Raw genomic sequence first — 26,861 nt, 5'->3', positions numbered from 1 at the left:
TATGGTACTTAGTAAATACATTCAATCACCTTGTGGTATATTGTCAGTGGAAAAGAACCCAAACTCTAAAATAATTTAATGGGCGACCCTGACCCAGAGAGCCAGATCCAAGAAACCTTGAGCCAATGGGCTCAGTGTGGTTGGGTTACAGTTTGGCTTTAGACATTTCACGGAGACAGGAATTACACATAAAGTCATAAATCAATACATGGAAGGCATACATTGGTTAGGCCCAAAAAGGCAGGGCATCTTGAAGCAGGGCATTACAGATTATAGGTGAGTTTAAAGAGTCTTTGATTTGTAATTGGTTAAAGAAACGAAGATTTGTCTAAAGGTTTGGAATGTTTTGAGTTAAGATAAGGAAGTCTGTTCATCAGAGACAAACCACTGAACACATACACCCAGGCTCAAGTGATCTGTTAAGTAAATTGATGTCTCTAAGAAAAAAGAAGAGACAGGGAGACAGCCTTTCTTTTAAAAATGTAAATTTCCCTTTCAAAGGGGAGCATATGATGTTTTTGTAGCTTCTGTTGTTCCTCAAAATTATCAGCTCAAAATAATCTTTGTGCCAACAAGATGTCAAAGTGGGGCTTATAAGGTTGCTTTTGGCCGGGCGTGGTGGCTCACGCCTGTAATCCTAGCACTTTGGGAGGCCGAGGCGGGCGGATTGCTCAAGGTCAGGAGTTTGAAACCAGCCTGAGCGAGACCCCGTCTCTACAAAAAAAAAAAAAAGAAATAAATTAACTGACCAACTAAAAATATATATACAAAAAATTAGCCGGGCATGGTGGCGCATGCCTGTAGTCCCAGCTACTCGGGAGGCTGAGGCAGTAGGATCGCTGAGCCCCGGAGATTGAGGTTGCTGTGAGCCAGGCTGACGCCACGGCACTCACTCTAGCCTGGGCAACAAAGTGAGACTCTGTCTCAAAAAAAAAAAAAAAAAAAAAAAAAAGGTTGCTTTAGCTGGGGCCTGCACAGGTGGCTGTACTTCTGAGGGATCATTATGATCCAAAGTTGGTTTGGTCCTTCATGATTTATAGGCCTGGAAACTGGATATTAAAATTCACTAAGCCCAGGAGTGGTGGCTTGCACCTGTAATCCCAGGACTTTCTGAGGCTGAGGTAGGAGGATCACTTGAGGCCATAAGTTCCAGACCAACCTGGGTAACATAATGTGACCCCATTACTACAAAAAATAAGAAAGATTAGCCAGGTGTGGTGGCCTGCACCTGTAGTCCCAGCTATTGTGGAAGCTGAGGTGGGAGGATTTTGAGGGTGCAGTGATCTATGATGAGGCCATTGCACTCTAGCCTAGACAGGGTCTCTAAAAAAATAAAAAAATTTAATAAATAAAACGAATAATAAAATTAACTGAGAATAATTCATTCTAAAGGGTCTTTCCTTCACTAATAAGTCAACATAGATGTATCACCTGCACAGCAGTGTGAAGTGTTGCATGGCATATGTCAAGGAATAACTCAGAGACATCTAGTTATTTACGAGCCAGTTATTTCCCATATTAGGGAGACAGTTGATATAGACGGTCAAGGACAAATGTCTGAGAGGGACAAAAAGGAAAACACTGCAGTTAGCTTCAGGAACAGTGAAAAGATTCAGTTTAAAAAAACCAATTAGGGGCTGGGCCCAGTGGCTCACGTCTGTAATCCTAGCACTCTGTGAGGCCAAGGCAGGCCGATCGCTCAAGGTCAGGAGTTCGAAACCAGCCTGAGCAAGAGTGAGACCCTGTCTCTACTAAAAATAGAAAGAAATTAATTGGTCATCTAAAAATATATAGAAAAAAAATTAGCTGGGCATGGTGGCTCATGCCTGTAGTTCCAGCTACTTGGGAGGCTGAGGCAGAAGCTTGAGCCCAGGAGTCTGAGGTTGCTGTGAGGTAGGCTGACACCGCAGCACTCTAGCCCGGGCAATGAAGTGAGACTCTGTCTCAAAAAAAACAAACCAAAAAACAATTAGGCCCTGCACAGTGGCCCATACCGGTAATCCCAGCAGTTTGGGAGGCCCACGTGGGAGGGAGGATCGCTTGAGGCCTGGAGTTTAAGACAAACCTGGTCGACATAGACTCTATTTCTACAAAATAAATTTTCAATTAGCTGGGTGTGGTGGTGTGCACCTGTAGTCCCAGCCACTCGGGAGACTGAAGCAGGAAGATTGCTTGAGCCCAGGAGTTCAAGGCTGCAGTGAGCTATGATCACACCACCACACTCTAGCATGGGTGACAGAGCAAGACTCTGTCTCAAAGAAAAAACCCCAAACAAACCAAACCAAACCAAAACAAAAAAACCCACCCCAATTAGCTGGAATCTAGCAGATACATGAATCTGGGAACATTGTCTTTGAGTAGGCCAACTAAGGGTAAACTTTCAGTGTAAAACCCAAGGGTCTAGCTGGGAAGCTGTGTCCAGGGACTATACCACCTCAGTCTGGCTAAATGTGCATCATTTTCTTCATTAGAGTTTCTCAGATTCAAGGAGGAATCCTATGTAGTCCCCACCTTCAAAAGAGCTTACTTACAGCTTAGTAAAGGATATGTCCTAAACTTGGGCAACTAGAGTTATACAAATAAATTGCTCTGGGAACTGGAGGGAAAAGTTGCATCGAAAGATTTAGTAGAAAGGTGATTCTTGAGCTGGGTGATAAAGCTCAATAGCTAAATTTCCCAGGAGTGCAAAAAAATTTGGTTTACTAACCTGCTGTGACCAGGGATAGCACCCCAGAGGAAGGTGGGCTGCCTCTCATTATGAGGGAGTAGGAAGGGGGTTTTATAAGGTTCAGGCTGGCCCTGAATAACTGAGGAGGGGAGAGGGGAAGTGAGAGTTAGCTCTAGATTGTTGCTTTCATGAAGTGTAGGCAGTTTGGTAATTGGTTATTTTTGTTCAAGACCTGGGAGCCCCACAGCAGGCTAGGGAGGTTATTGGTAAGAAAGCAGTAATCACTCAAAGGTAGGAGGCTGTCAGGACACTTTATAGCCAAGGTGTGACCTTGGGAAAGATACTGTTTTATATTATCATTGCAGCTGGTTTCGCTGGTGTCTGTTTTGAGAGACTGAATATACAGACAAGACAGTGGTTGGACCATTTTATACAACTAGAACTCTGACCTACAACCTGCAGCAACCTAACCTGCTCAGGAAACCAACCCATTACCTACGGTAACCAGCCCAGGCAGCCAGCCTGCTATAAGTCAGACTTGCAGGAAGCTAGGTGCTAGCAGTCTCTAGTGACAAAGCAGGAAATTGGCCCCAAATGGCCAGGACTTGATTAATAACTGGCAAGCTGTCTCTCGCTATATACAAAAACCAACTCAAAGTGGATCAGAGACTTAAATGTAAGACCCAAAACTATAAAACTACCAGAAGAAAAGATAGGGGAAATGCTTCAGGACATTGGTCTAGGCAAAGATTTTATAGCTAACACTTCAAAAGCACAGGCAACAAAAACAGAAATAGACAAGTGGGACTATATTAACCTGAAAAGCTTCTGCATAGCAAAGGAAACAATCAAAAAAGTAAAGAGATAACCTGTAGAATGGGAGAAGATACTTGCAAAGCATCCATTCGACAAGGGACTAATATCCAGAGTATACATGGCAATTGAACATGATGATCCTGATTTAAAAAGAAAAAGGGGGCCCGGCGAGGTGGCTCACGCCTCTAATCCTAGCTCTCTGGGAGGCTGAGGCGGGCAGATGGCTCGAGGTCAGGTGTTCGAAATCAGCCTGAACAAGAGTGAGACCCCGTCTCTACTATAAATAGAAAGAAATTAATTGGCCAACTAATATATATAGAAAAAATTAGCCAGGCATGGTGGCGCATGCCTGTAGTCCCCAGCTACTCTGGAGGCTGAGGCAGCAGGATTGCTTGAGCCCAGGAGTTTGAGGTTGCTGTGAGCTAGGCTGACGCCACGGCACTCACTCTAGCCTGGGCAACAAAGCGAGACTCTATCTCAAAAAAAAAAAAAAAAAAAAAAAAAAGAAAAGAAAAGGAAAATAAATCAGAATGTAGGAATGTAAAAAACTCAATAACATCAAAAAACCCACAAACATTAAAAAGTGGGCAAAGCACATGAATAGACATTTCTCAGAAGACATACAAATGGCCAACAGGTATATGGAAAAATACTCAACATTAGTAATCATTGGGGAAATGCAAATCAAAATCACAAAGAGATATCATCTCACCCCAGTTAGAATAGCTATTGTCAAAAAGACAAAAAATAAATGCTGGCAAAGATGTGGAGAAAAGGAAACTCTTCTACACTGTTGGTGGGAATGTAAATTAGATCTGTATGGAAAACAATACAAAGTTTTCCCCCAAAAACTAAAAATAGAACTACCACAGGATCCAGAAATCCCACTATATATATCCAAGGGAAAGGAAATTGGTATCTCAAAGGGATACCTACATCTCTGTGTTTATTGCAGCACTATTCACAATAGCAAAGATATAGAATCAACCTAAATGTCCATCAATGAATGAATAGATTAAGAAAATGTGGAATATATACACATGGAATACTATTTGGCCATAAAAAAGAATGAAATCATGTCATTTGCAACAACATGGCTGGAACTGAAGGCCATTATGTTCAATGAAATAGGCCAGGCACAGAAAGACAAATATCACATGTTCTCATTCATATGTGGGAGCCAAAAAGTTGATCTCATGGAGGTAGAATGTGGAAGAATAGAAACCAGAAGCTGAGGAGTGTGTGTGGGTATTGGAGGATGAAGAGAGGTTGGTTAGTGGGTACTATCATATACCTAGATGGAAGGAATAAGTTCTAATGTTTGATAGCAAAGTAGGGTTATTATAAACCCTACTATAATACATACACCCACTAGGGTGAAATGTATATTTCAAAATAGATAGAAGTATAAACTGGCTTGAGTCTGAGAAAAAAAATAAAAGATTTGAAATGTTCCCAACACAAAGAAATGATAAATATTTGAGGTGGTGGATATCCTAAATACCCTGATTTGATCATTATGTATTGTTTGCATGTATCAAAATATCACACATATCCCATAACTATGTACAATCGTTATGTACTAGTAAAAAATTAGTAACTGGCAGCTTCCCAAGTTTTTGTCCCTGCTTCTAACTTAGGACTAACCAGAGAAAGCCAAATATGCACCCCTAACCAATCACTTAGCATGTCCCCCTTCAGCTTCCCCAGGCCAACAGCCTCTGATCCTGCTAACTTGGCATTCCTGGAAACTTCCCTTTTTCTACTCTACTGCTTACCTATTCCTCTGCCTGCTGCAGAGTCTCTACCAAATGGAAGCGATGGTGGCAGACTCCCTTGTTATAGCCTTCATTTTTCTCATTTTTGTTTTTTTTACGTTCCAGTGGAACAGTGAATGGAGAAAGACCACTTTTTCTCATTATGTTGTCTTTGTTTATTTCTACAGTTATCATCATCATCTGATCATTAGCTGGTGGATTTTTACTTGAAGCATGAATCTGTGAATGCAGAGAAGAGGCAAAGGCATTCTAGCTAATGGGTAGGGACAGCTTGAGGAAGTTGGCACATCCAGGGTCAGGTTAAAGGAAGTTTTAATAGGTTGCTTACTGAATTACAGAGGGATAAATGTGGAGAGGTATATTAATGGAAGATTGTGGAAGACCTTAAATATCAGGCCTTGGTTCGGTGAATGGTGGGAGAATAATGACAACCAAATGCACTGCAGCATTTTCGTGCAGGAATGTGGCAAGCTGGATTATTGCAGAAGGCAGATTGAAAGGGTGTTTCTCATATCTCTTCTCTATCTGCCAAACGGACTGAAATACCTATGCCTTTTGGGAGTGCTAGAGACTGATTAATTCTTTGGTAGTAGTATCAAATAGGGTCCAATCAGGAGACAGAAAAATAGTACAGGAAAAGTTTAATGTAACGAATTATTAAGTATAACATGGGATTAGGATAAAAAGGGGTTAAAGAAGATAAAAATAAACCAAGTGCAGTGGCATGCACCTGTAATCTGAGCTACTCGGGAGGCTGAGGTAGGAGGATTGCTTGAACCCACTAGCTTGAGATCAGCCTGGGCAACATAGCAAGACGCTGTCTCAATTAAAAAAAAAGTGAGGGAGAGAAAGAAGACTAGAACAGTAGATACAAAGAGCAGCTACTATCTGAGAGCTGAGGTCAAGCTCCCAAGAAAGAAACCTCCCTCCTCCCCCAGGGCTGAGCTACATACAGACCTTGTTGGAGAGGGTTACTGGGGCACTGAAAATGATTCCACGAAATATGGCACTTTGGCATGCTGAGTGCTTTGAAAATTGAAATTTTCCAGAGGGACTCTCTGGAATTTCCTCATCTGACTAACTTAAGAAAGCTTCTTTTGGCCAGGTCAAAGTGGCTCAATCCTGCAGTCCTAGCTACTTGGTAGTCTGAGGGGGTAGGATCACTTGAACCCAGGAATTTGAGGTTACAGTGAGCTCTGATTGCACTATTGCACTCCAGCCTGGAGACAGAGCAAGACTCTGTCTCAAAAAAAGAAAAAGAAAAACAGAAAGCTTCTTTCCAAAAGAAATGCAATTGTCTTAAAATTCCCATCCCTCCCTCCAAGAAATCTCATCAAATAACTGGGAAAGATCAACCATGGGAGAAGAGAAGAGACTGGGAGTTGTTACCACAACCAGACTGAATTTTCTTCTATTCTGAGGGCAGTTTAGAGAGATTGTCTGGGGGACTCCATCAGTATAAGACAATCTTTGTTCCTGTGCAATTCTGCCCCTCACCTTCCCAAAGAGAGTCACTTACATGTTCATTTCTGTCTCCAGGGTGCACTCATTTCCCTTGAAAATCATTTGGTCCCACAACCCCCTCTTCCTCTCCCAGTGAAGAGGGTGTTGAAGTATCGACCATCTGGCCCTTTCTTCGAGTGTTCGTATTTTATATGACTCCCATGCACATGTGCGCACATAATACATTTGTTATGCTTTTCTTTTGTTAAGCTGTCTTTTGTTATAGGGGTGTTGGCTGTGACCCTTTATGATGGGGAGGAAAGATCACCTGCTTTCTGTCCCTACAGGGCATGGACAGGGCTCACTGAATGGCAAAAGGTGTGCTGGCAGGACTTGCTGAAAATCTACCTTCTAGGATGCTAAGGAACGTTAATCATGGGAGGTGTCTTGTGGAAGCACTTGGGTATAAAACTGCTCCAGGGTTGCTGGAGGAAACTGCTGGCTGCTGGGTGCCTTTGGCAGTCATGTGCTGCAGGAGTTGGGTGCTGAGGAAGCCACCCAAGATGAGGACAACCTGAACCTGGAGAAGCTGCCATTGATGTAGCAGGTGGGGCCGGGGAGGCCTCTCATTCATCAGGTGGCTGCCAAGACAGTTTACCAGAACCAGGCAGAGAAGCCCCTTACTCGGCGCCGGCTCTCCAGCACCTTCTACTGACAACGCTTAACACTGTGCACTCCAGCAAGGTAAGAATGCTTGACGTGCCCAGCTCCGTGTTCTCAGAGCAGGAGATGAGAAGTGAACGCAGAGCTGAGAGACAATACACAGACAAACTGAACAATATCCAAAACTTTCTAAACCTCATCTGTAAAATGTGGCAATTATACTAGCTGCCGGTTAAGGGTCTACGGTTTTATTCTGACAGGGCCTGGACACCCTTACTGTTCCGTTTCTACGTTCCTGATGTGTTTGTCCAAGGCAGGCAGGCATTAGAACAGGGAGGAAGTCCTAAAAAACGGTTTCCCTGTGGCTGAGAGAATAAAGGGACACACAAGAGGAAAAGAAAGGAAGCGGCCCCGCCCCTCCCGCGCCCTGCCTCCGGCCCCGCCCCCTTCCTGCCCGCCTCGCTCTCCCCACTGCCCCCGGCCCCACCTCCTTCCCGCCGGCCCCACCCCCCTTTTCAGGGGCCCGAGCCCGGCCTCCCAAAGCGCTAGGCAGGCTGGGAAGTCGGCCGCCCGAAAGATGGCGGCAGAATTAAAAAGTTCGAGCAGCTCCCCCGCGCGTCTTCGCGGCCCTGAAGAGTCGGGGAGGTGGGCGGGGGCGCTCCTAGGCCTCCTGAAGGGCACGGGACGGGCTGGGTACGGGGCAACGCAGGCGCGTTCTTCGCCGCCCCCGAGGCGGGGCCTGCGAGCCGTTCGCCGGGATCGGGTCCCGCGCACGCCGTCCTCTATGAGGGGCGGGGTCTAATTGCAGGGCCAGCTCAGCGCCCTTGGGCACGGAAGTGCGGATTCGCGGCTGATGTGGGTGGGGCCTGCGCGGGGGCGGGCCCTGCGCGGGGCGGGGCCGTCTCCCTCGGGCCCGGAAGTGCGGGTGCGGGGCGCGGCCCGGGCGGAGACTGCGGGGCCCGGAGGGCGGGCGGCGCCGGGAGCGCGGGGGTGGCGGGCCTGGGGCGAGCATGTAGCGGCTGCTGGCAGCGGGGCTCCCGGGGCGGGCCGGGCGGGCCGCGGGGGTTGCACGCGGCGACATGGAGGAGGAGGGCAAGAAGGGCAAGAAGGTGAGCGTGCGTGGGCGCGTCCTGCTGCGGGGGTTGGCGGGCTGCTGGGTCAGGGCCCCCGGGCGGCCCGGGATGGGGTGGAGCCTGTGGGGTCTCTCGGGACCCGGGCGGGGGTGGCGGGCACCGGCAGGGCGGGGCAAGGCGAGACCCCGGACAATGGTCAGGTGGGCCTGAGCGGCCGGACGGGCAGGAAGCGCCGCGCCTTTGCTCGGGCACGGCCGCGGCTCGCCTCAACTTCGGCCCCAGATGGCCTTCCCGGCGCGTCGGGACCGGGGCTGCAGAGGAAGTGGGCCCAGCGAGGGGCCAGAAAGGTGTCCAGGGCTGGAACTGGAGCCAGTGGGCTGTGCGCTTAAAGTGGAGACGTGTGCTGCTCACTTGACTTCGTTCTTGGATATCAAGTAAAAGCAAAGATGGGATTCACTTCAGTCGTCGAGTATCACTCGCACCTAAAACCATTGAGTGATTTCAGTGACGTTACATTTGGCAGTGGGATTTAGGACATTGTTCAAGAGGCTCTTTCGTTTATGTCGTTTTAAAAATGTGGCTTTAATTACAGGCTAGAGTAGATAACATTTTAAGGAGACTGGAAGAAAGATGTGGAATAAGCTACCATTAAAGTGGAAAATGAGTTTTAATAAAATGTATCCTTTTCAAATAAATGCTTTATAATGTTCATGTCTTGGCTATCGTTTTCTTTGTGATAAATGTTTGTGTGCGCACTTGTATGCACAAGTTTAAGACAGCCCTTGGTTAAGTCCTAGCTATGAGCTTACTACCAGGTACTCTGAGGAGCAGTGTCCTTTAATTGAGGACTACTCATTATTAGGTCTTTTACAAGGTGCCCCGTTTTTTAACAAGTTCTATTTGAAATCAAATGTAGCCAGGTTGACCTTCAGAGAGTTCTGTGGTGCTGCTTCTCTACTTTCTCAACTCATTATGTTAGGAACATGCATGTCTAATTTAGGTGCATTATCACTTGCGGTTAGCTACAAAAATGGTTGAAAGCTAGAAAACAGCTCAAGAAAGTTATTTAGCCTGCAAGTGTTAGACTAGAGAGGAGTGCTGCACACGGAAAAGGGAATAGCCAAGTTGTCTAAAGGAGTTAGCTGGAAAGGAGAGGGGCTAACCCACCGACTGCTTTAACAGGGACCATCAGGCCTGAGTATGGCTGATGCTGAGTTTTGCTGGAACTGAGCCACCTTTTCTGGTGGAATGCTGGGAGCCGAGAGCACTGGGGATTGGTGACCTCAATCTGCACCATTTACGTGGGCACCTGGCCCACCTACTTACCTGTCTGTGACAGGAAAGGATGGAATTGATTCACTTCTGAGTCTTCTATCAGCTTTGGTGGAATCATGAAACATTCAGCAATATTGAGAGAAAGAAGCAGTAAGACATTCCTAAGCTTTCAGAATAGAAGTGAAAAACCAGTAAAACTATCAATAATTTTATAGTTGGGGCAATGAAAAAATTTAGGTATAGACAAGGTTAATGATTAATTTTATTGTCTTTATTGAAGGAAATAATCAATTGTAGTTGCATAAGCCAGAAGTTTTTTGTATTTTTTTCTGTGTTCTCCCACTTGCCTTGCTCATTTCCTGTAGGCAGGCCAGACAGACAGCTCTGGGGCATGGATTCCTATCCAGGTCATGACTTTACCTCGCATACTCTGCAGTTGCACACTGGCAGAACCTTCCTACTCTGCTCCCCCATGTAGTGTGAGGTCACCTCTTAAGAACTTTGGAGCTTAAATTATTCTCATGGTAAATTAACCAGAGATACTTGTTTGAAACTTATACACAAATCAAGCTTACACAGCAGAAGTAATGACTTAATTCCTTGAAAGTACAGTTTGGACATTTAAGTTTCAAAGTTACCTCCTTCAAAAAAGTTAGATTTAAGCCTTTAAAAATGTGGATTGTTGGCCGGGCATGGTGGCTCATGCCTGTAATTCTAGCACTCTGGAAGGCCGAGGCGGGAGGATTGCTCAAGGTCAGGAGTTTGAAACCAGCCTGAGCAAGAGTGAGACCCTGTCTCTACTAAAAATAGAAAGAAATTAATTGGCAAATTAAAAATATATAGAAAAAATTAGCCAGGCATGGTGGCGCATGCCTGTAGTCCCAGCTACTTGGAAGGCTGAGGCAGGAGGATTGCTTGAGCCCAGGAGATTGAGGTTGCTGTGAGCTAGGCTGACGCCATGGCACTCTAGCCCAGGCAACAGAGTAAGACTCTGTCTCAAAAAAAATATATGGATTGTTAGGCCTTTTTTAGGCATTAGACACTTGTCTTAGTGTTTTATCAAACAGTGATTCTGGCATGTTCTACCATGGCCAGTTTTTGTCAGGACACAGGAATAAGTGAGCCACCAGAGAACTGATGGACTGAAGTGAATTTAGTGGAAAGTGGCCCCAGGTGCAGCCCTGCCTTACCTCAGCCCACCCCAGCACATGTGGTTATGGTCACTGAACACCTGGAGTTTCCTTGGGCAGGCCATAGTTCATTTAGTAAACATCTATGGGGCGTCTGTCGTGTCCCATGAAACTTGCTGGGTGATGGGGATAAAGGAAGGACTGGTGACCTTGATGAGCCAATGGGGAGATGGATCAGTGCTGGGTACATGTGGAGGGATGAGTGCATTGACAGAGAAGTCCACTGACTGCTAGAGGTGTGGGACCAGGGGAGTTAGAAGTACCACTTGGGGGTTGTTCTCCTGCCCTGATGTCCACAGAGTGACTGGTGCTTTGAAGACTGCAAGTCCTGATTTGGGGTTTGGAAAATAAGGCTCCTGTCTGCAAAATGGATCCATGTTCTGTGCATTGTGGCACTGTTCTGTCAAGGTGTAATTCATTTTTGTAAGAAATTTAGGTGTACACTTGAGTTGGATTATGTGCATTTTTATACTCAGACAAGGATCACAGCCTGAGGAAGTCACCCTGGGGCCTTAACTCTGTTGTGGGTCCCAGCTTCTGCTGCCTCTGGTCTTAGGTCACCACACCAGGTGATTGTGATTTCATCCTGAACAAAGTTAAATATTTTTGCATTGATCTAATTTATTTACATTATTTAAATTTAAAAAAGGTTATAAGATTCCTTAGAAATGTAGGACTGAATATTAAATTATAAGAAGGAATTAATTTTGTTTGATGTGATTGTCTTATAAATTCTGATCTGGTAAACATATGAGGTATTTATAGGCGAAATAATATGATTTCTGGGATTTGCTTTACTCAGAAGGAAAGGGAGGGGGGATGATAGCCAAATACATTGATAATGGGTATACATTTTTCTGTCTACTTTTGTGGAGTTTTGAGAATTTCCATAAGAGGTGGGGAGGAAAAGAGTCCCTAGGTCATGGGCTCTGGGTTTTCAGCTCATGTAGCTGTCAAGTCACCCCTGGGCCCTGTCTGTGAGGAATTGGGAGCTTGGGTTGATCCACTGTCTTTTACAGTTTACTCACTGAAGGCCCTAGGAAGCCATACCTTCTCCATGCTGACCTGGTATAGACAAGTGTGTGTGCCTGTGTATAAATGTCTGCATAACCGAAATGAAAGTGTAAAGGGGCCGGGCGCTGTGGCTCACGCCTGTAATCCTAGCTCTTGGGAGGCCGAGGCGGGCGGATTGCTCAAGGTCAGGAGTTCAAAACCAGCCTGAGCAAGAATGAGACCCCGTCTCTACTATAAATAGAAAGAAATTAATTGGCCAACTGATATATATATAAAAAAATTAGCCGGGCATGGTGGCGCATGCCTGTAGTCCCAGCTACCCGGGAGGCTGAGGCAGAAGGATCACTTGAGCCCAGGAGTTTGAGGTTGCTGTGAGCTAGGCTGACGCCACGGCACTCACTCTAGCCTGGGCAACAAAGCGAGACTCTGTCTCAAAAAAAAAAAAAAAAAGTGTAAAGGAATGGTACTTCATATGAGCAACACACTTTGATTTTTAATTCTGGTCTGTTCCTCCCCATTAAATCGCTGGTCATGACCTAAATTGCTTTTATAACTAAATTGAGTCTATAATTATCACCAGCCATAACATGGATTAAAAAGGTGAATTGGGCCTGCTATACCTTATTGCTTTCTTTTTTTTTTTAATTCTTTAACATTTGCCCTTTGGCTGTAATACACCTTGTTTTATTTTTCCTTGTAAGTAGTAGTCACAGTGATTCTTGGGTGGCAAGTTGGTGACCCAAGGTTAGGAGGCTGGCAAAGACCCTAAGTCAAGTGGTCAGTAGATTAAGGCCAGAACGACCAACAACCTGCAGCTTGGAAAGTTGCCATTTATTAATACATGGTAGCATGTATTTATTAATTTTCAACATATAGTCAGATTCTATCATCATTTGGATTGAAAAAGCATGTCAGAATCTCCCAGTGCTGCTTTGTTATGCTCTGAGCATCCTTTCAGAGGAAGATAGTGTAACAAAGGATTTCTCTCAGTGATAGAACTGCAATGAGGGCCACTCTGCAGATGAGAAGGGCCGTCAGCATTCTGCCCCACGAGGGCAGGTACTATTGATCTTCTAGTTTCTTCATTTATGACAGCAATGCTCCCATCTTGTCATCGCTCTGCAGTGTAAGTAAACAGTCATGGTTCAGTCCTGTAAATCTCACTGTTCAGCATTGAAATCATCCTCTTTATTATTCAAGTGCCACCCACATGCTAACATAGTGAGAAGAGGGGTAGGAACTGCACTTTGGAAAGGAAGCTGCTCACACCTCAGCAGAGATTAAGAGAGGGCAGGTGCTAGAGTGTGTCAGAAGAGACACAGGGCAGGGTGCAGCCAATTCCAGAGGGGACTGGGACTGTGTCCCAAAGTTCAGAAGCAGAGAAGAGGTGGAGACAGCCCTGCAGTGCTGGGAGGGCCTTGGCCTGGGGAGTTTGGTGTTGGTCCTGTGTGTACTTGAAGCCACTGGAGGTGTCCGGCATTCATCCATTAAACTACTGTTTGTCAGCACAGCTGTGACAGGCCCAGATGCTGAGGAGACGGATGTGTAGGACAGGCCTATGGCTTCAGAGCTAGGCACTGGAGTTGTGGACAAAAGTGGGCTTCAAAAAGAGGGACTGGGGATTATGAAAACTTCGAGTACAAACATACAGAAAATTGTGTGATGATGCCCCCTGTGTTCAACTGCAAATACCACCCATGTGTGGGCAGTCAGTTTCATGTGTGCACGTTCTCCTCATCCCTGCTCCCTACCTGTGTGGGCTGAATAGTGTGTTCCCAAACTCATGTGATGAAGTCACAACCCCTAGGACCTCATGACATGTATTTGGAGTGGGTTTTTTATTTATTAATTTATTTAGAGATGGGGGTCCCACTATGTTGCCTAGGCTGGAGGGCAGTGGTTCCATCATAGCTCACTGCAACCTCGAACTGCTGGGCTCAAGTGATCCTCCTGCCTCAGCCTTCTGAATAGCTGGGACTACAAGCACATGCCACCACACCTGGCTAATTTTTTTTTTTTGTAGAGACAAGGTCTGGTAATGTTGCCCAGGTGAGTCTCAAGTGATCCTTTAGATGGGGTTTTTAAAGAGGTGATTAAAGTAAAACAAAGTCATAGGGTGGACTCTAATCCAATCTTGCTGGTGTCCTTTTAAGAAGAAGAGATTAGCACAACAACACATACAGAGAAATGACCATGTGAGGACATGAGGGGAGATAGATGGCCATCTACAATCAAGGAGAGAGGCCTCAGGAGAAACCAACCCTGCCAACACCTTGATCTTGGACTTCCAGCCTCCAGATTCGGAGAATAAGTTTCTATTGTTGAAACCACTCAGTCTGTAGTATTTCCTCCTGGCGGCTGAAGCAGACTGATGTACCAGGTCATTCTGAAGCAAACTCTAGAGGTCAGTTTGTCTGTAGATTGGACTGTAGTGGTCCTGGGGTGGGTTCCGAGACCAGGTCTGCACTGTTACCCTGGACACAGAAGAGCTACTCAGAGTGACAGGACGATTTTCATGGCACTCCGTGTGGACCATAAATCCAGGCTCACTTGTTGTGGTCGGGGGAATGTGGATGGTGTTTTGGGACTTGGCACAGCAAGGGACATCCATGTTGCCTGGAACAGGCTTTGTGCTCCGGGATCTGTGGCAGGAAGAGTGGGCCCGGCCATGTCCTCTGCATGTGTCTCTATGTCCCTGTTGTGGACAGTGGATCCTTGTTAGTGTACTCCCCACTGCTTCACTTTCTTATCCCTCAATCCCAGAACAACAGCTGTTTTTCAAACAGTTACACAGGTTTAAGGAGTTTACATTTGGATTTGTCAATTGAACTAGGTGTTTGTTTCTTTTAGTAGAAACAGGAAATTTTTTCCTTAACTCTGTGCCTGTGCCAAAAATGTGACATTTTTTCCCCAAGTGTGTCCGAACAGTAACAGTTTTTCACTTGGATTATGTTAAGAATTAGGGCATTTGATCACAGACATTAGTGCAATGAAAACAATCCCCTTTAGTAAGCATAATAGGAAGCGGGAATCTGGGTTTTGTTTGCAACTTAAGATGGTATATCTTATAACCCAGGGAGGAGGAAAGAATAGTTGCATTCTGAAAGTGGGAAAACTGGTCAGCCTAAATCTGTGGTGTCACTGTTCCTGACAGAAATCGAATGTGGAATGGGAGGTACTATTTCACATGTGCTGTTACTTGTACCTTTGAGAAGAAAAAGAGAGAAATCTTTATTTATATCTTTAAATTTTTTTTCTGAATCTTATTATTTATATCTGAATCTTTATATCCATTCTATAGTTTAAAATTCCATGCAAGTTTTTTCAGAAATCTAGTTTGCTACCTGTGTGTCATTACCACCAGCGTTCTGGTCAGGTGTGGAAACTGTCCACATTTCCCTTGTTGGTTTATGTGGCAGGAATACATGTTATTCATGAGATACCTTGATCAGGTCTAAGTGTCAGTTATGTTGACTTTGTGTCCCATGTCAGAGAATGCCCAGGTCTGATTATGTCTAGCTGTTTTATTACTGTCATTAGATGCATCACTCTAAATAGCTCCTACATCTATGTACTTGGATATAGACAATAACCAAAGCCCACCTGCCTGTGCACATCTGATGCAGACCCAGTTCAGCCTCCTTTCGAAGGGTTCTCCCACCTAGCATTTTCCATCTTCAGCACCCCCTCCTTGAAAGAGGAGGGTGTAGCCTCTGTCTCTGCTTATTCCTGTCCATTCTCCCCACCCCCAGTGTTTCATTATGAAAAATTTTGACTACACCAAAGTTGAAAGAATTTTGCTGTGAAGACTTGCACACCCCCCCACCTAGATTTGGCCCTAACATTTGCTGTATTTGTTTCATCCCTCTACCTAGGTATCAATCCATCTTATTTTTCAGATGTATTCCAAAGTAAATTTCACACGTTACTTCATTTTGATCTAAATATGTAACCATGCATGTCGCTAACTAGGGCTCAATATTTGCTTAGACTTTTCTTTTGATGTACAATTTACGTATAGTGATATAATATACACATATTAAGTGTACATTAGCTAAATATTGACAAATGCATACATCTATGTAACCCAAACCTCTACCAAGAAATAGAACATTACTACCACTGAGAAAGTTCCCTTGTGCAATCTAGCCTGGGCTACAGAGCAAGACTGTCTTAGAACAAAACAAAACAAAAGAATTGCTTTATTCAGCATGATGTTTTTAAAATTCATCGATATTGTCGTATGTATCAATATTCCTGCGTGCATTCTATTGTACGTATATGCCAGGATTTGTTTATCCACTCACCAGTTGTTGGACATTTAGGTTCTTTTCCAGTCTTGTATTATTATGAAAAAGCTGCTGTGAACATTTGTGAACAAGTCATTGTGTGGATGTGTTTTCATTTGTCTTGGGTAAATACCTAATAATGGAATTGCTGAGTTATCTAGTAACTGTATATTTAATTTTATAAGATTCTGCCAAACTATTCCCTACTGAATTTTTATCTACTAATTCCATCAGTTATTGAGAGAAGGGGTGTTAAATTCTCCAGTTATTATTTTACATTTGTTTGTTTCTCCCTCTAGTTAGTTTTGGATTTATATATTTTGAAGTTCTATTGTTAAGCACATACACATTTAGGATCATTATGTCCTGTTGAAATGAATCTTTTTCTTTATGAAATAACCATCTTTATTTCTGATAATACCCATTGTCCTAATCTCTTTTGTCTGATATCAGTATAGCCACACTGCTTTCTTGTGCTGCACATTTGCATGATATGTCTTTAAACATGTCTGGAGATGTATGTATATATATTATTATTATTTTTTGAGCCATAATAGCTAGCCAACTTTATGTATTTTTGGTAGGAATACCACACAGATGATGGCGTGCTCTTCTCATCGCATCATATCAGAGGACATGAAGTTGATTTGTGTTAATGCTGGTGATGTTAACTGTGATCACTTGGTTAAGGTGGTGTTGCCAAGTTTCTTCATTTTAAAATTCTTATTTATTCCACAGCCAGGCATGGTGACCCACGCCTGTAATCCCAGCACTTTGGCAGGCCCTGGCAGGAGGATCACTTGAGGTCAGAAGTTCGAGACCAGCCTGAGCAACACAGTGAGATCCTGTCTCTATAAAAAATAAAAATTAGCTGGGTATGGTGGTGTGCACCTGTAGTCCCAGCTACTGGGGAGGCTGAGGTGGGAGGATTGCTTGAGCCCAGGAGTTTGAGGTTGCAATGAACTGTGATGATGCCGCTGTCCTCTAGCTTGGGCTAAAGAGCAAGCGAGATCCTGTCTCAACAAAAAAAAAGGAAAGGAAAAAATTCATGTTGTTGTGCATCCAGCATCTTTTTGACAAGTCCCTATCATCCTTTCAGCATGTCCTTACATTGGCTAAATCAAGATGTTTTAGGCTAATCTTATTTTTTCCCATTCCAGCCCTGGAACCAAACATTTGCCTAAGGAGCCCTGGTTGTTTAGTTAAAATGATATTTAGAAACCAAGATGTGGTCGGTAGGTGCACTCTTTGCTACTAGAGTGGTTTTATTTCTAGGTCTTCTTAGCAGACAGGGAATTTTTCACAAATACACACCCCTCTTTTCTGTCTATATTAAAAACTAGAGTTCACACTGATACCTCTAATTCCAGTCCATTACCACAGAATTTATTCTGGTTTTCCCTTTTCCACTCTTATACCTTGCTTCTCCAGCAGTGAGAAAACTGGTTCCCATCATCTTCAGTGCGTTTGCCATTTTGCTCAGTCTCCCTGTAGCTAAATACTCCTAGCTTTGCCATCCACACTCAGCTGAAACATGCCACCATTCCCTGCCTGCAGCCTGCTGCTGGGCATGCCGTTCTGAGCCAAACCCAGAAATACTCCCCTCTGCTTCCTGAGTTCACTGGCCAAAACCTTGGGCTTGATGAAGAGGAAGGAGGAAAAAGGGGGAAATGCCAGTTACAAAGCTCCACTCTGGACATGTTGCTCCTGGCCCCTGCCGAATGCCCTGGCTCAAGCTGGGCTTTGGGTATCTGTTTGCCTCATGCCTTGTGTGTTGAGCCAAATTTGGGCCCGGACATACCTGCTGTACTCCCACCACATACGTGTCAGCCCAGAGCTTGCCCTGGACACACTGGTTCCTTGCCATCACTGGCCAAAGCATGACCTTGATAAAGGGAAAGGGGAAGTGGGAAGAGGCAGGATCAAGACCAGTTAGAAAGTTCAGCTCTTGGCCAGGTATGGTGGCTCATGCCTGTAATCCTAGCACTTTGGGAGGTTGAGGTGGGAGGATCTCTTGAGCTCAGGAGTTTGAGACCAGCCTGAGCAAAGAGTGAGACCCCCCGTTTCTACAAAAAATAGAAAAACTAGCTGGGTGTGGTGATGTGCGTCTGTAGTCCCAGCTACTCAGGAGGCTGAGACTGACGATTGCTTGAGCCCAGGAGTTCGAGGTTTCAGTGAGCTATGATGATACCACTGCACTCTAGCTGGATGACAGAACAAGACTCTGTCTGGAAAAAAAACAAAACAAAAACAAAGAAAGCTCAGCTTGGACATACTACTTCCTCTCTTGCCCTTGACATGCATGCTGGGCCCTGGGCACTCTGCCCTCTCCAGCTTGGCACGTTGATCCCCACCACTCCCCAGCTCCCTCAACCTTTTATCGACGGCCAAAGCGAAGTCACAATTTTACTCTTTTAACAACCTAAGAAAGACATTAAAATGAATATATACGATCTCTCTGTGATTATCATTTTCAGCACTTTTATTTCCACTAGGTTAAATTTCCATCTGGAATCATTTACCTTTGGCCTGAAGACCTTCCTTAGAATTTTTCATGGTGTGGTGAAGGCCTGGCATGTTCTTTCAGTTTTTGTTAACTGAAAATATCTTTATTTCATCTTTAGTTTTGAAGGATATTTTTAGTGGGTATAGAATTCTAGATTGACTGTTTTCTTTTTCTTTCAGCATTTTAAAGGTGTAGGTCCATTATTTTCTTGCTTCTATCGTTTCTCTTGAGAAGTTATCTGCCATTCTTTTTGTTGAATGGCTTTTCTTTTCTTTGACAGTTTTTAGGATTTTTGTCTTTATTATTGGTTTTTAGCAGTTCATGATGTGTTTGTTTGTTTGTTTGTTTATTTATTTTGAGACAGAGTCTCACTTTGTTGCCCAGGCTAGAGTGAGTGCCATGGTGTCAGCCTAGCTCACAGCAACCTCAGACTCCTGGGCTCAAGCAATCCTGCTGCCTCAGCCTCCCAAGTAGCTGGTACTACAGGCATGCACCACCATGCCCGGCTAATTTTTTCTATATATATTAGTTGGCCAATTAATTTCTTTCTATTTATAGTAGAGACGGGGTCTCACTCTTGCTCAGGCTGGTTTCAAACTCCTGACCTCGAGCAATCCGCCCCCCCTTGGCTTCCCAGAGTGCTAGGATTATAGGCGTGAGCCACCACGCCCGGCCTCATGATGTGTTTAGATATGGATTTATTTGTATTTATAATGCTTGGGGTTCACTGAGTTTTTTTTTTTCTAGGTTGTAGTTTTGGGTGAAATTTGGAAAATATTTTGCCAGTATTTCTTTAGATAGTTTCACTTTCCCATACTCTCTTTTTTCTCTTTCTGGGCTTCCCCATACACATGCATCAAACTGTTTGATACAGTTCCACTTGTCTTTTTTGTCTTTGTAGTTTAGGTGATGTTTATAGTTCTGTCTTCAAGTTTACTGTTTTTTGTCTAATTTACTGTCAATCCCATCTATGAATTTAAAAATTTCAGATATTGTATTTATTATCCTAAGATTTCCATTTGATTTTTTTTTAAGTTTCCAAATGTCTCTTGAAATTTCCCATGTCTGCACCTCATTTTTTAATGTTTTTAAAAAATAACTCTTTAATATATTTATCAAAGTTATTTTGTAGAGTTCTCGTCTGCTAATTTTTTCACATAACATTAAACCTAAGCATTTTCTTTTGTGAATAGTATTGATAACTAATTTTTTTTTTTTTTAGACAGAGTCTCACTTTGTTCCCTGGGCTAGAGTGATTGCCTTGGCATCAGCCTAGCTCAGAGCAACCTCAATCTCCTGGGCTCAAGCAATCCTCCTGCCTCAGCCTCCCAAGGAGCTGGGACTACAGGCATGCGCCACCATGCCCAGCTAATTTTTTTTTATATATATTTTTAATTGGCCAATTAATTTCTTTCTATTTTTTACTAGAGATGGGGTTTCGCTCTTGCTCAGGCTGGTCTCAAACTCCTGACCTTGAGCAATCTTCCCACCTCCACCTCCCAGAGTGCTGGGATTACAAGCATGATCCACCATGCCTGGCCTGTTTTTCATATTTTATCTGAGTTCAAAATTTCACCCTGTCAGAGAGTTATTCTGATACAATTTACTTCTCCATTATGGGAATAGAAACCTTTTTTGGTTTATTTTTTTCTCAACAGTACTTTTTTGGAGATCTTTCTTTATGGATATATAGTTTCTTTGTTTTTCTTTAGGGCAGCATGGCATTTTATCTATGGGTCACTATGATTTATTTAAATAGCAGCCTGTTTATAGACTTGTATTAATAGGTTGTTATTTTGTTCTAACAAATATGCAGCAATTAGCCTTTTAACCTATTATGTGTGTGTAATGCATCTGTAGGATTAATTCTTGAAAACACAATTGCTGGGAAAGCATATGGGCATTTGTAATTTTAGTAGATATTAGCAAATTGTTCTCTATAGTAGTACCAATTTTTATTCTTAACAGCAATTTATGATGAGTGCACTTGTTTTCACATATCCCTGCCCATCTAACACATTGCCAAACTGGTGAATATTTCCTAATATGATAGATGAAGTTGGCATTTGCTAAAAATTTTGGACATTTTCCAAAATGAACTTAAAAGTCTTTTTCTTACTAAAAAATACATTTACATCTCAGGAAAGAGTAGCAAAATATATTCAATGAAAAATAATGAAAAAAATCCTACCCACTAGAAACAACTATTATTAGAGTTGCATTGCTTTCTTCCCTGTGTATGCTTTTTTGTGTTTGCATACACAGTCCTGTTACCTTGGTATCATTTATTTCAAACACTTGCTTAGTGCCCACTGGGTAAAGGACTTTCTGGGGAGCTGTCACTACCTGTCCGAATCTCCCTCACTGAATTAGTGAGGAAGCCTTGGCTTCCTAAAGTGCTGGGATTATAGGTGTGAGCCATTGTGCCCCGCCTAGTTGAGGACCCCTGCCTGGTGAGGGGTCTTAGTGCCCATGAGGCAGAGAGCATTGAGCACTGTTGCAGAGGGCAGAGGGCAGTGGGGCAGGTGGCTTTAAAGCTGTGCATCAGGCACCTTTTCCCTGTCCCCTGGGCCTGCCTGTGGAAGGCTGGTTTGCAGAATGGGTGAGGTGAGGGAAGGGGATTGGGGGGGGAGAAAGAGTGGGGGAAACGGCCAGGGGAGGAGAGGGGGTGGTTCTTCTTGCCCTCCCCTTGCAGGGCTGGTGCACTGAAGAGCAGCTGACATCATGGGGCAGACTTTTGTTGAGTTTTGCATACTGTGGGTCATGACCCGTTAGTGGCTTATGAAATCAGCCTGGTAAGTAGCAATCCATTTTTTTATGTAAGATAAAAAGATATAAGTATAAAGTTAAAGAACTTAAGGAAAAATTCTACTGGATTCATTTTGAATTAGAGCTATTGTGTATTCTTAGCTGTCCTCCCTGAAAACAGCTGGAAGCAATGACAGTCCTATAGCAGGGAGCACAGGTAGGACTTTATTGTCTGAGTTCTATTTCAAGTAATGTGATTACACTAAGTGGGCGAATGTAATTTTTTGCCACAAAATTTCTGTACTTTGGAAGGAGAATGTCAAGCAGCTAGATCAAATGTAGACTGTTAGGCCACATTTTAGTATATTTCACATGGGGGGCATTAATTTTTTTTTTTTTTTTCAACCAGCTCTTTGTTTTCTCTTGAGTTTCTAATAAATTGCTTTTCTTGCCTTTTTCTTTTGAGATGGAGTTTTGCTCTGTTGCTCTGGCTAGAGTGCAGTGGCATCACCGTAGCTCACAGCAACCTCAAATTCATGGGCTCAAGTGATCCTCCTGTCTCAGCTTCCCAAGTAGCTGAAACTACTGGTGTGTGCCACTATGCCTGGCTAATTTTTTCTATTTTTGGTACAGATGGAGTCTCACTCTTGCTCAGGCTGGTCTGTAACTCCTGAGCTCAAGTCATCCTCCTGCCTCAGCCTCCCAGAGTGCTAAGATTACAGGTGTGAGCCACCACTCCTGGCCCAATTACTTTCTTCTTTTTCTTTCAAGAGACATATGTTTCTGCTGCTGTGTGGAAGCTGAACAACAACAACAACAAAAGACATGTTTTTATCATCAAGAACTTCTAGGCTTTCAGTCATGTGGCTTATGCAATGCAATCTTCTTTTTCTTTTGTTTGCTTGTTGTATACAACTGTCATTGTTACCCTAGGATTTCTTTTCCCTGCCTCCTGGGTTGGTAACTCTGTTTCTTAGAGTCCACATCTTTTTCTTTCCTGGAACCTTTTTCTTTTGTGAGGAGTATATCCTCTAGTATGTTTTTCCAAAAGGGTTTTTAGAGTATAAAGATCCCAAGGTACTGCAGATGTGAAAATAACTATTTTTGCCTTTAACGTGGCTTTAAATTAACTTCTAGGTTTAAAATAATTCCCCCCCCCAATTTTAAAAGCATTATCACATTCTCTTCTATCAAGAGAAGGGATCTAATGCTGATCTGATTATTGGTTTTTTTTTTTTTTTACAGGTAATCTTTTTCTTTTTTCTCATTGAAAACTTTTAGAATTCTCTTGAAATTTTGTAGTTTTATGACGATGAGTCTCAGTGTCTAGGATTTGTCTCTTTTACATTTAGCTTACTTGCTACTGTTTTTTTGCTGTCCATAGAGTTGAGTCTTTTGTTGGCTTTTCATATTCCTCTTTCGGGTTTGTTCTTGTTTTCCTCCTAAGGGACTGCTAGACTTTATGGACCTGGCTTCCGTGGCCTTTAATGTCTCTCATATTTTCTAACTTTTTATCTTTTTGCTTTATGTTCTAGGACAGGGTTGGCAAACTTCATGTAAAGGGCCAGACAGTAAATATTTTAGACTTTGTGGGCCAAGAGGCAAAATTGAGGCCATTAAGTAATTGCTTATATAATAAGAGAGAAAGCAAATGTCCACAGAATTTTTATTGATGAAATTCAAACTATAATAATTGAGCACAACTTTTTTTTTTTTTTTTTTTTTTTTTTAAATTGTCAACACAGGTGTGGTTGAACAACTTTTTTTATTTTGAGACAGTCTTACTCTATTGTCTGGGCTAGAGTGCAGTGGCTTCATCATAGTTCACTGCAACCTCAATGTCCTGGGCTCAAACAATTCTCTCACCTCAGCCTCCCGAGTAGCTGATACTAGAGGTGAGTGCCACTGTGCTCGCCTAATTTTTGTATTTTTTGTAGAGATGGAGTTTCACTATATTGCTCAGGCTGGTCTCAGACTCCTGGGCTCAAGCAATCCTTTTGCCTTGGCTTCCTAAAGTGCTGGGATTATAGGTGTGAGCCATTGTGCCCCGCCTACAATTTTTTATAATACAGTTCTGCTACTGAGAATGGAATTTTTTTGGGGGGCTAACATTTCCCTTATCAGGGTTCAAACTTGATGCTCCCCCTCATCAGATTGATGGCCAACGGTCATCTGTAAAACATTCACAGCTGGGGGCCGTCAGCAGCAGACAGGTGTTGGCCAAGCCCATGACTCTGTCTTCCACATCACTCACTGGGCTCTGAGCTACATCTATTTTATTATTCTAGTGGACTTTTATTTTGGTGATCGTATTTGTAGTTTCTAAGATACCATTATTGTTCTCTGTTCTCTCTTTTTCATAGCTGCCTGTTCTTGTTTCGTGGATGCAGTTCTTCTCAAGTGTTTCTACACCAGCTACATTTAGGTGCCCATGTCTGTCTCTCCTCAGTTGCTCTTTGTCAGGATCGTTGTGTTTGTGAAGGAAGGACGGTGTGGACTAGTGTTCAGAGCATGTGGGTTTCCTTTTTAGTCCCATCTGTTTTTCCTGAAGGCTGCCCCCCTGCCCCCCGTTCCCCCTGCTGGAATCCAAAATAGGGGTGGGGCTGCTCAGTGCAGTAGCAGCAGCATCTCTTTCTGTGTCTCACTCCTGGTTTGCTTTTTTTTTTTTTTTTTTTTGAGACAGAGTCTCACTTTGTTGTCCAGGCTAGAGTGAGTGCCCTGGCGTCAGCCTAGCTCACAGCAACCTCAAACTCCTGGGCTCGAGTGATCCTTCTGCCTCAGCCTCCCGAGTAGCTGGGACTACAGGCATGTGCCACTATGCCCGGCTAATTTTATATATATATATATCAGTTGGCCAATTAATTTCTTTTCTGTTTATAGTAGAGACGGGGTCTTGCTCTTGCTCAGGCTGGTTTTGAACTCCTGACCTTGAGCAATCCGCCCGCCTCGGCCTCCCAAGAGCTAGGATTACAGGCGTGAGCCACAGCGCCCGGCCTGGTTTGCTTTTTTCCCTTCGAACCTGTTGTGAAAGTCAGGGTTGTCTGGTTCTGCCCTGTAGAGGCAGCTTTTAGAAAGGAGGAATCTGAGGTTGTGACTATGCTCTGGGTTTTAAAGAGAGAAAGTGGTAGTCCAGTTAATACCAGATACGGATTCAAACAAATCCAGTTTTATTGCTACTTTTCCTACTTTACTGCACTCTCTATATCTGTGGCATATGGAGTAATAAGTGAAGCACAAGATTATTCTGAAGCAATTTGTTTTCAGAATCAAGAAATATTAAACTTTCTTACAGGTTAATGAACTTGATCCATATGAAATTGCCATTTTTATAGGCAAAACAGCATTGAAAATCAGCACTTTGACTTGGTTCAGCCTAATATTAGTAAAATTGTAATTGCTATGTTTGTTTATTAATCTGTGGGTATGTGTGGTCACTCTGATTAACGAGAACACTGAATTAAGTAGCCCTGTCTATCTGCAAGCCATTCTGGAATCTTCAGAGTCCTAAGAGCCTTCACCAGCAGCAAATCCAGCTTCTTTTCTAGATTAGAAAATTTACCCTGGAGAAGTTAAAGTGAGCTTGCTCAGGGGCACACACTGTTTAGTTTCAAAGTGCTGACTCAAACCCGTCAGTCCTGGAGGCTGAGGACCTACGAGCCAGGTGTGCCCTGCACCTGGAAATGCAGCTGCCCCTGTAGAGGTCTTGCTGCCTTGGCACAGTGTGGCTGGAACAGCCTTGGCTCGTTTCCATCCTCCCATGAGCTGAGTCTGCGGGTCTTCAGCAGCAGCATGGCCTGTTGTCTCCAGCAAAAGGAGGCCCCTAACAGTGTTCTCTGTCTGCATGGTTTTGTTTTGTTTTGTTTTTTTGAGACAGAGTCTCGCTCTATTGCCTGAGCTAGAGTGTGGTAGTGTCAGCATAGCTCACAGCAACATTATACTCATGGGCTCAAGTGATCCTCCTGCCTCAGCCTCCCAAGTGGCTGGGACTACAGGCGTGCGCCACCATGCCTGGCTAATTTTCCTACTTTTAGTAGAGACAGGGTCTCTAGCTCAGGCTGGTCCCAAACTCCTGAGCTCAAGTGATCCTCCCACCTCATCCTCCCAGAGTGCTAGGATTACAGGCATGAGCCACTGCGCCTGGCCTCTGTCTGCATGTTTAGCTTTGGTGTTTGAGTGTGCAGAATGATCAGACCTCCAAAATAATGCCCTTTCATTTTCTGCGCAGTTTCGGCTGGAAATGCAGAGAGGCTGCCTGTGGGGTTCACGTGCTGTGAGCAGTAAGGAAAATGAGCCGGTTTACTTTGTGTCTTTTTGTGCATGCAGCCTGTTTGGATTTTGCCAATAGTTTCTGGGTGCTGCCTGCTTTTAGTTTGAAAAACTGTAAACAGCTTCAGTGGCCTTTGCATAAGGAAGCTGTGGTTTCTGGTCTTCCTGTTCTCTCGTGTTTTTTCGGGGGGAGGGCTAACATCTGACCCTATTTTTTGACAAGTTCGGAAGTGAATAGAAAATGCACAGTAACTACGGGCAGAGGTGTAGAGACCAGAATCCATGCAAAGAAATTCCTTCTCAAACGGAATTTCAAACAGGGTATTCCATGGAGAATGAGGTAGGTTCAAATCCTGTGTGGAAACTGCTGTCCAGAATGATCGTGTGGGTCCCTGGTGGGTAGCTTTTGTGGCTGCTTCTCAGGGCTTGCTGGCTGTGAGTTGGGGTGGCCCAGTTCCTGTGACCCTGCTTTGGGAGCTGGGGTGGAGGGTTTGTGCCTGGCCTTGTGGTCCGAGTCCCTGTGGCTTCTGCTGGAGGCAAGTCACGAGCGTGTGGAGGTGAGACGCCATCCATCCAGGCGGGGTGTCCCGGCTGTTGCCTTCAGCCATCTTGACCCACAGAATAAGAGGCCACAGGTTTTACATCTTCCAGGGAAGATGAGTTGAAAAATGCTGTGGGGAAAAGGTAAAGCAATAGAGAGCACCCACAGCTGGAGGGGTCGTGCCTGGAGCTTCATCCACGGAACAGGAGCAGGGACTGTGTGCAAGACTCCACCAGCGCAGGCCGGGCCCAGCCCTGCTGTGGCTCCTACAGGCCTTACGTTGCCTGTGCCTTTGTCACCAGAGCAAACAGGCAGCAGTGAGCGGAGATCCGGCTCCCGTTGGGACTCGCCAGGCCCTGAGATGGGGACTTCCATAGGCTGCGTCGCACTCATTATTTAGACCGCTGCAGCGCCCAGGAAAGGTCCTGTTTCTGTTGGCAGGCCCTGAAGTACTTAATTTTTTTTTTTTTTAAAGATAGATAGCTAATCTGTCAACCGGCAGCGCAGGGAGTGCTGGAAGATTGTTGGAGTTGGGCTCGGCAGTGCTGCTGCGCAGCTGTCACCAGAGGGAGCTCTGTCGTGGATCTTGTA

The 26,861-nt window shown here is 44.1% G+C and overlaps 1 protein-coding gene across 7 annotated transcripts in view; it reads left to right on the top strand.

The window, feature by feature from the left end:
* The first annotated feature begins 8,331 nt into the window (after positions 1 to 8,331).
* CCM2 (CCM2 scaffold protein) overlaps positions 8,332 to 26,861 on the top strand; it is a 57,836-nt gene continuing 39,306 nt past the window's right edge. The window contains exon 1 of one of the 7 annotated variants that reach the window (XM_012763412.3): positions 8,332 to 8,477. In XM_012763412.3, the coding sequence (XP_012618866.1) occupies positions 8,448 to 8,477 (30 nt within the window). In that variant the 5' untranslated portion in view covers positions 8,332 to 8,447. Of the gene's footprint in view, positions 8,478 to 13,985; positions 14,325 to 25,824; positions 26,070 to 26,861 lie in introns of those variants that run through there. The other 6 variants (XM_012763415.3, XM_076006259.1, XM_012763414.2 and 3 more) reach the window with 6 other exon arrangements.

Source organism: Microcebus murinus, chromosome 9 (genome assembly GCF_040939455.1).
Source record: "Microcebus murinus isolate Inina chromosome 9, M.murinus_Inina_mat1.0, whole genome shotgun sequence".
In the NCBI taxonomy this organism is placed as follows: domain Eukaryota; kingdom Metazoa; phylum Chordata; class Mammalia; order Primates; family Cheirogaleidae; genus Microcebus; species Microcebus murinus.
The sequence above is the reverse complement of the archived record's forward strand: the minus strand, read 5'-3'. Positions and strand labels throughout refer to the sequence as shown.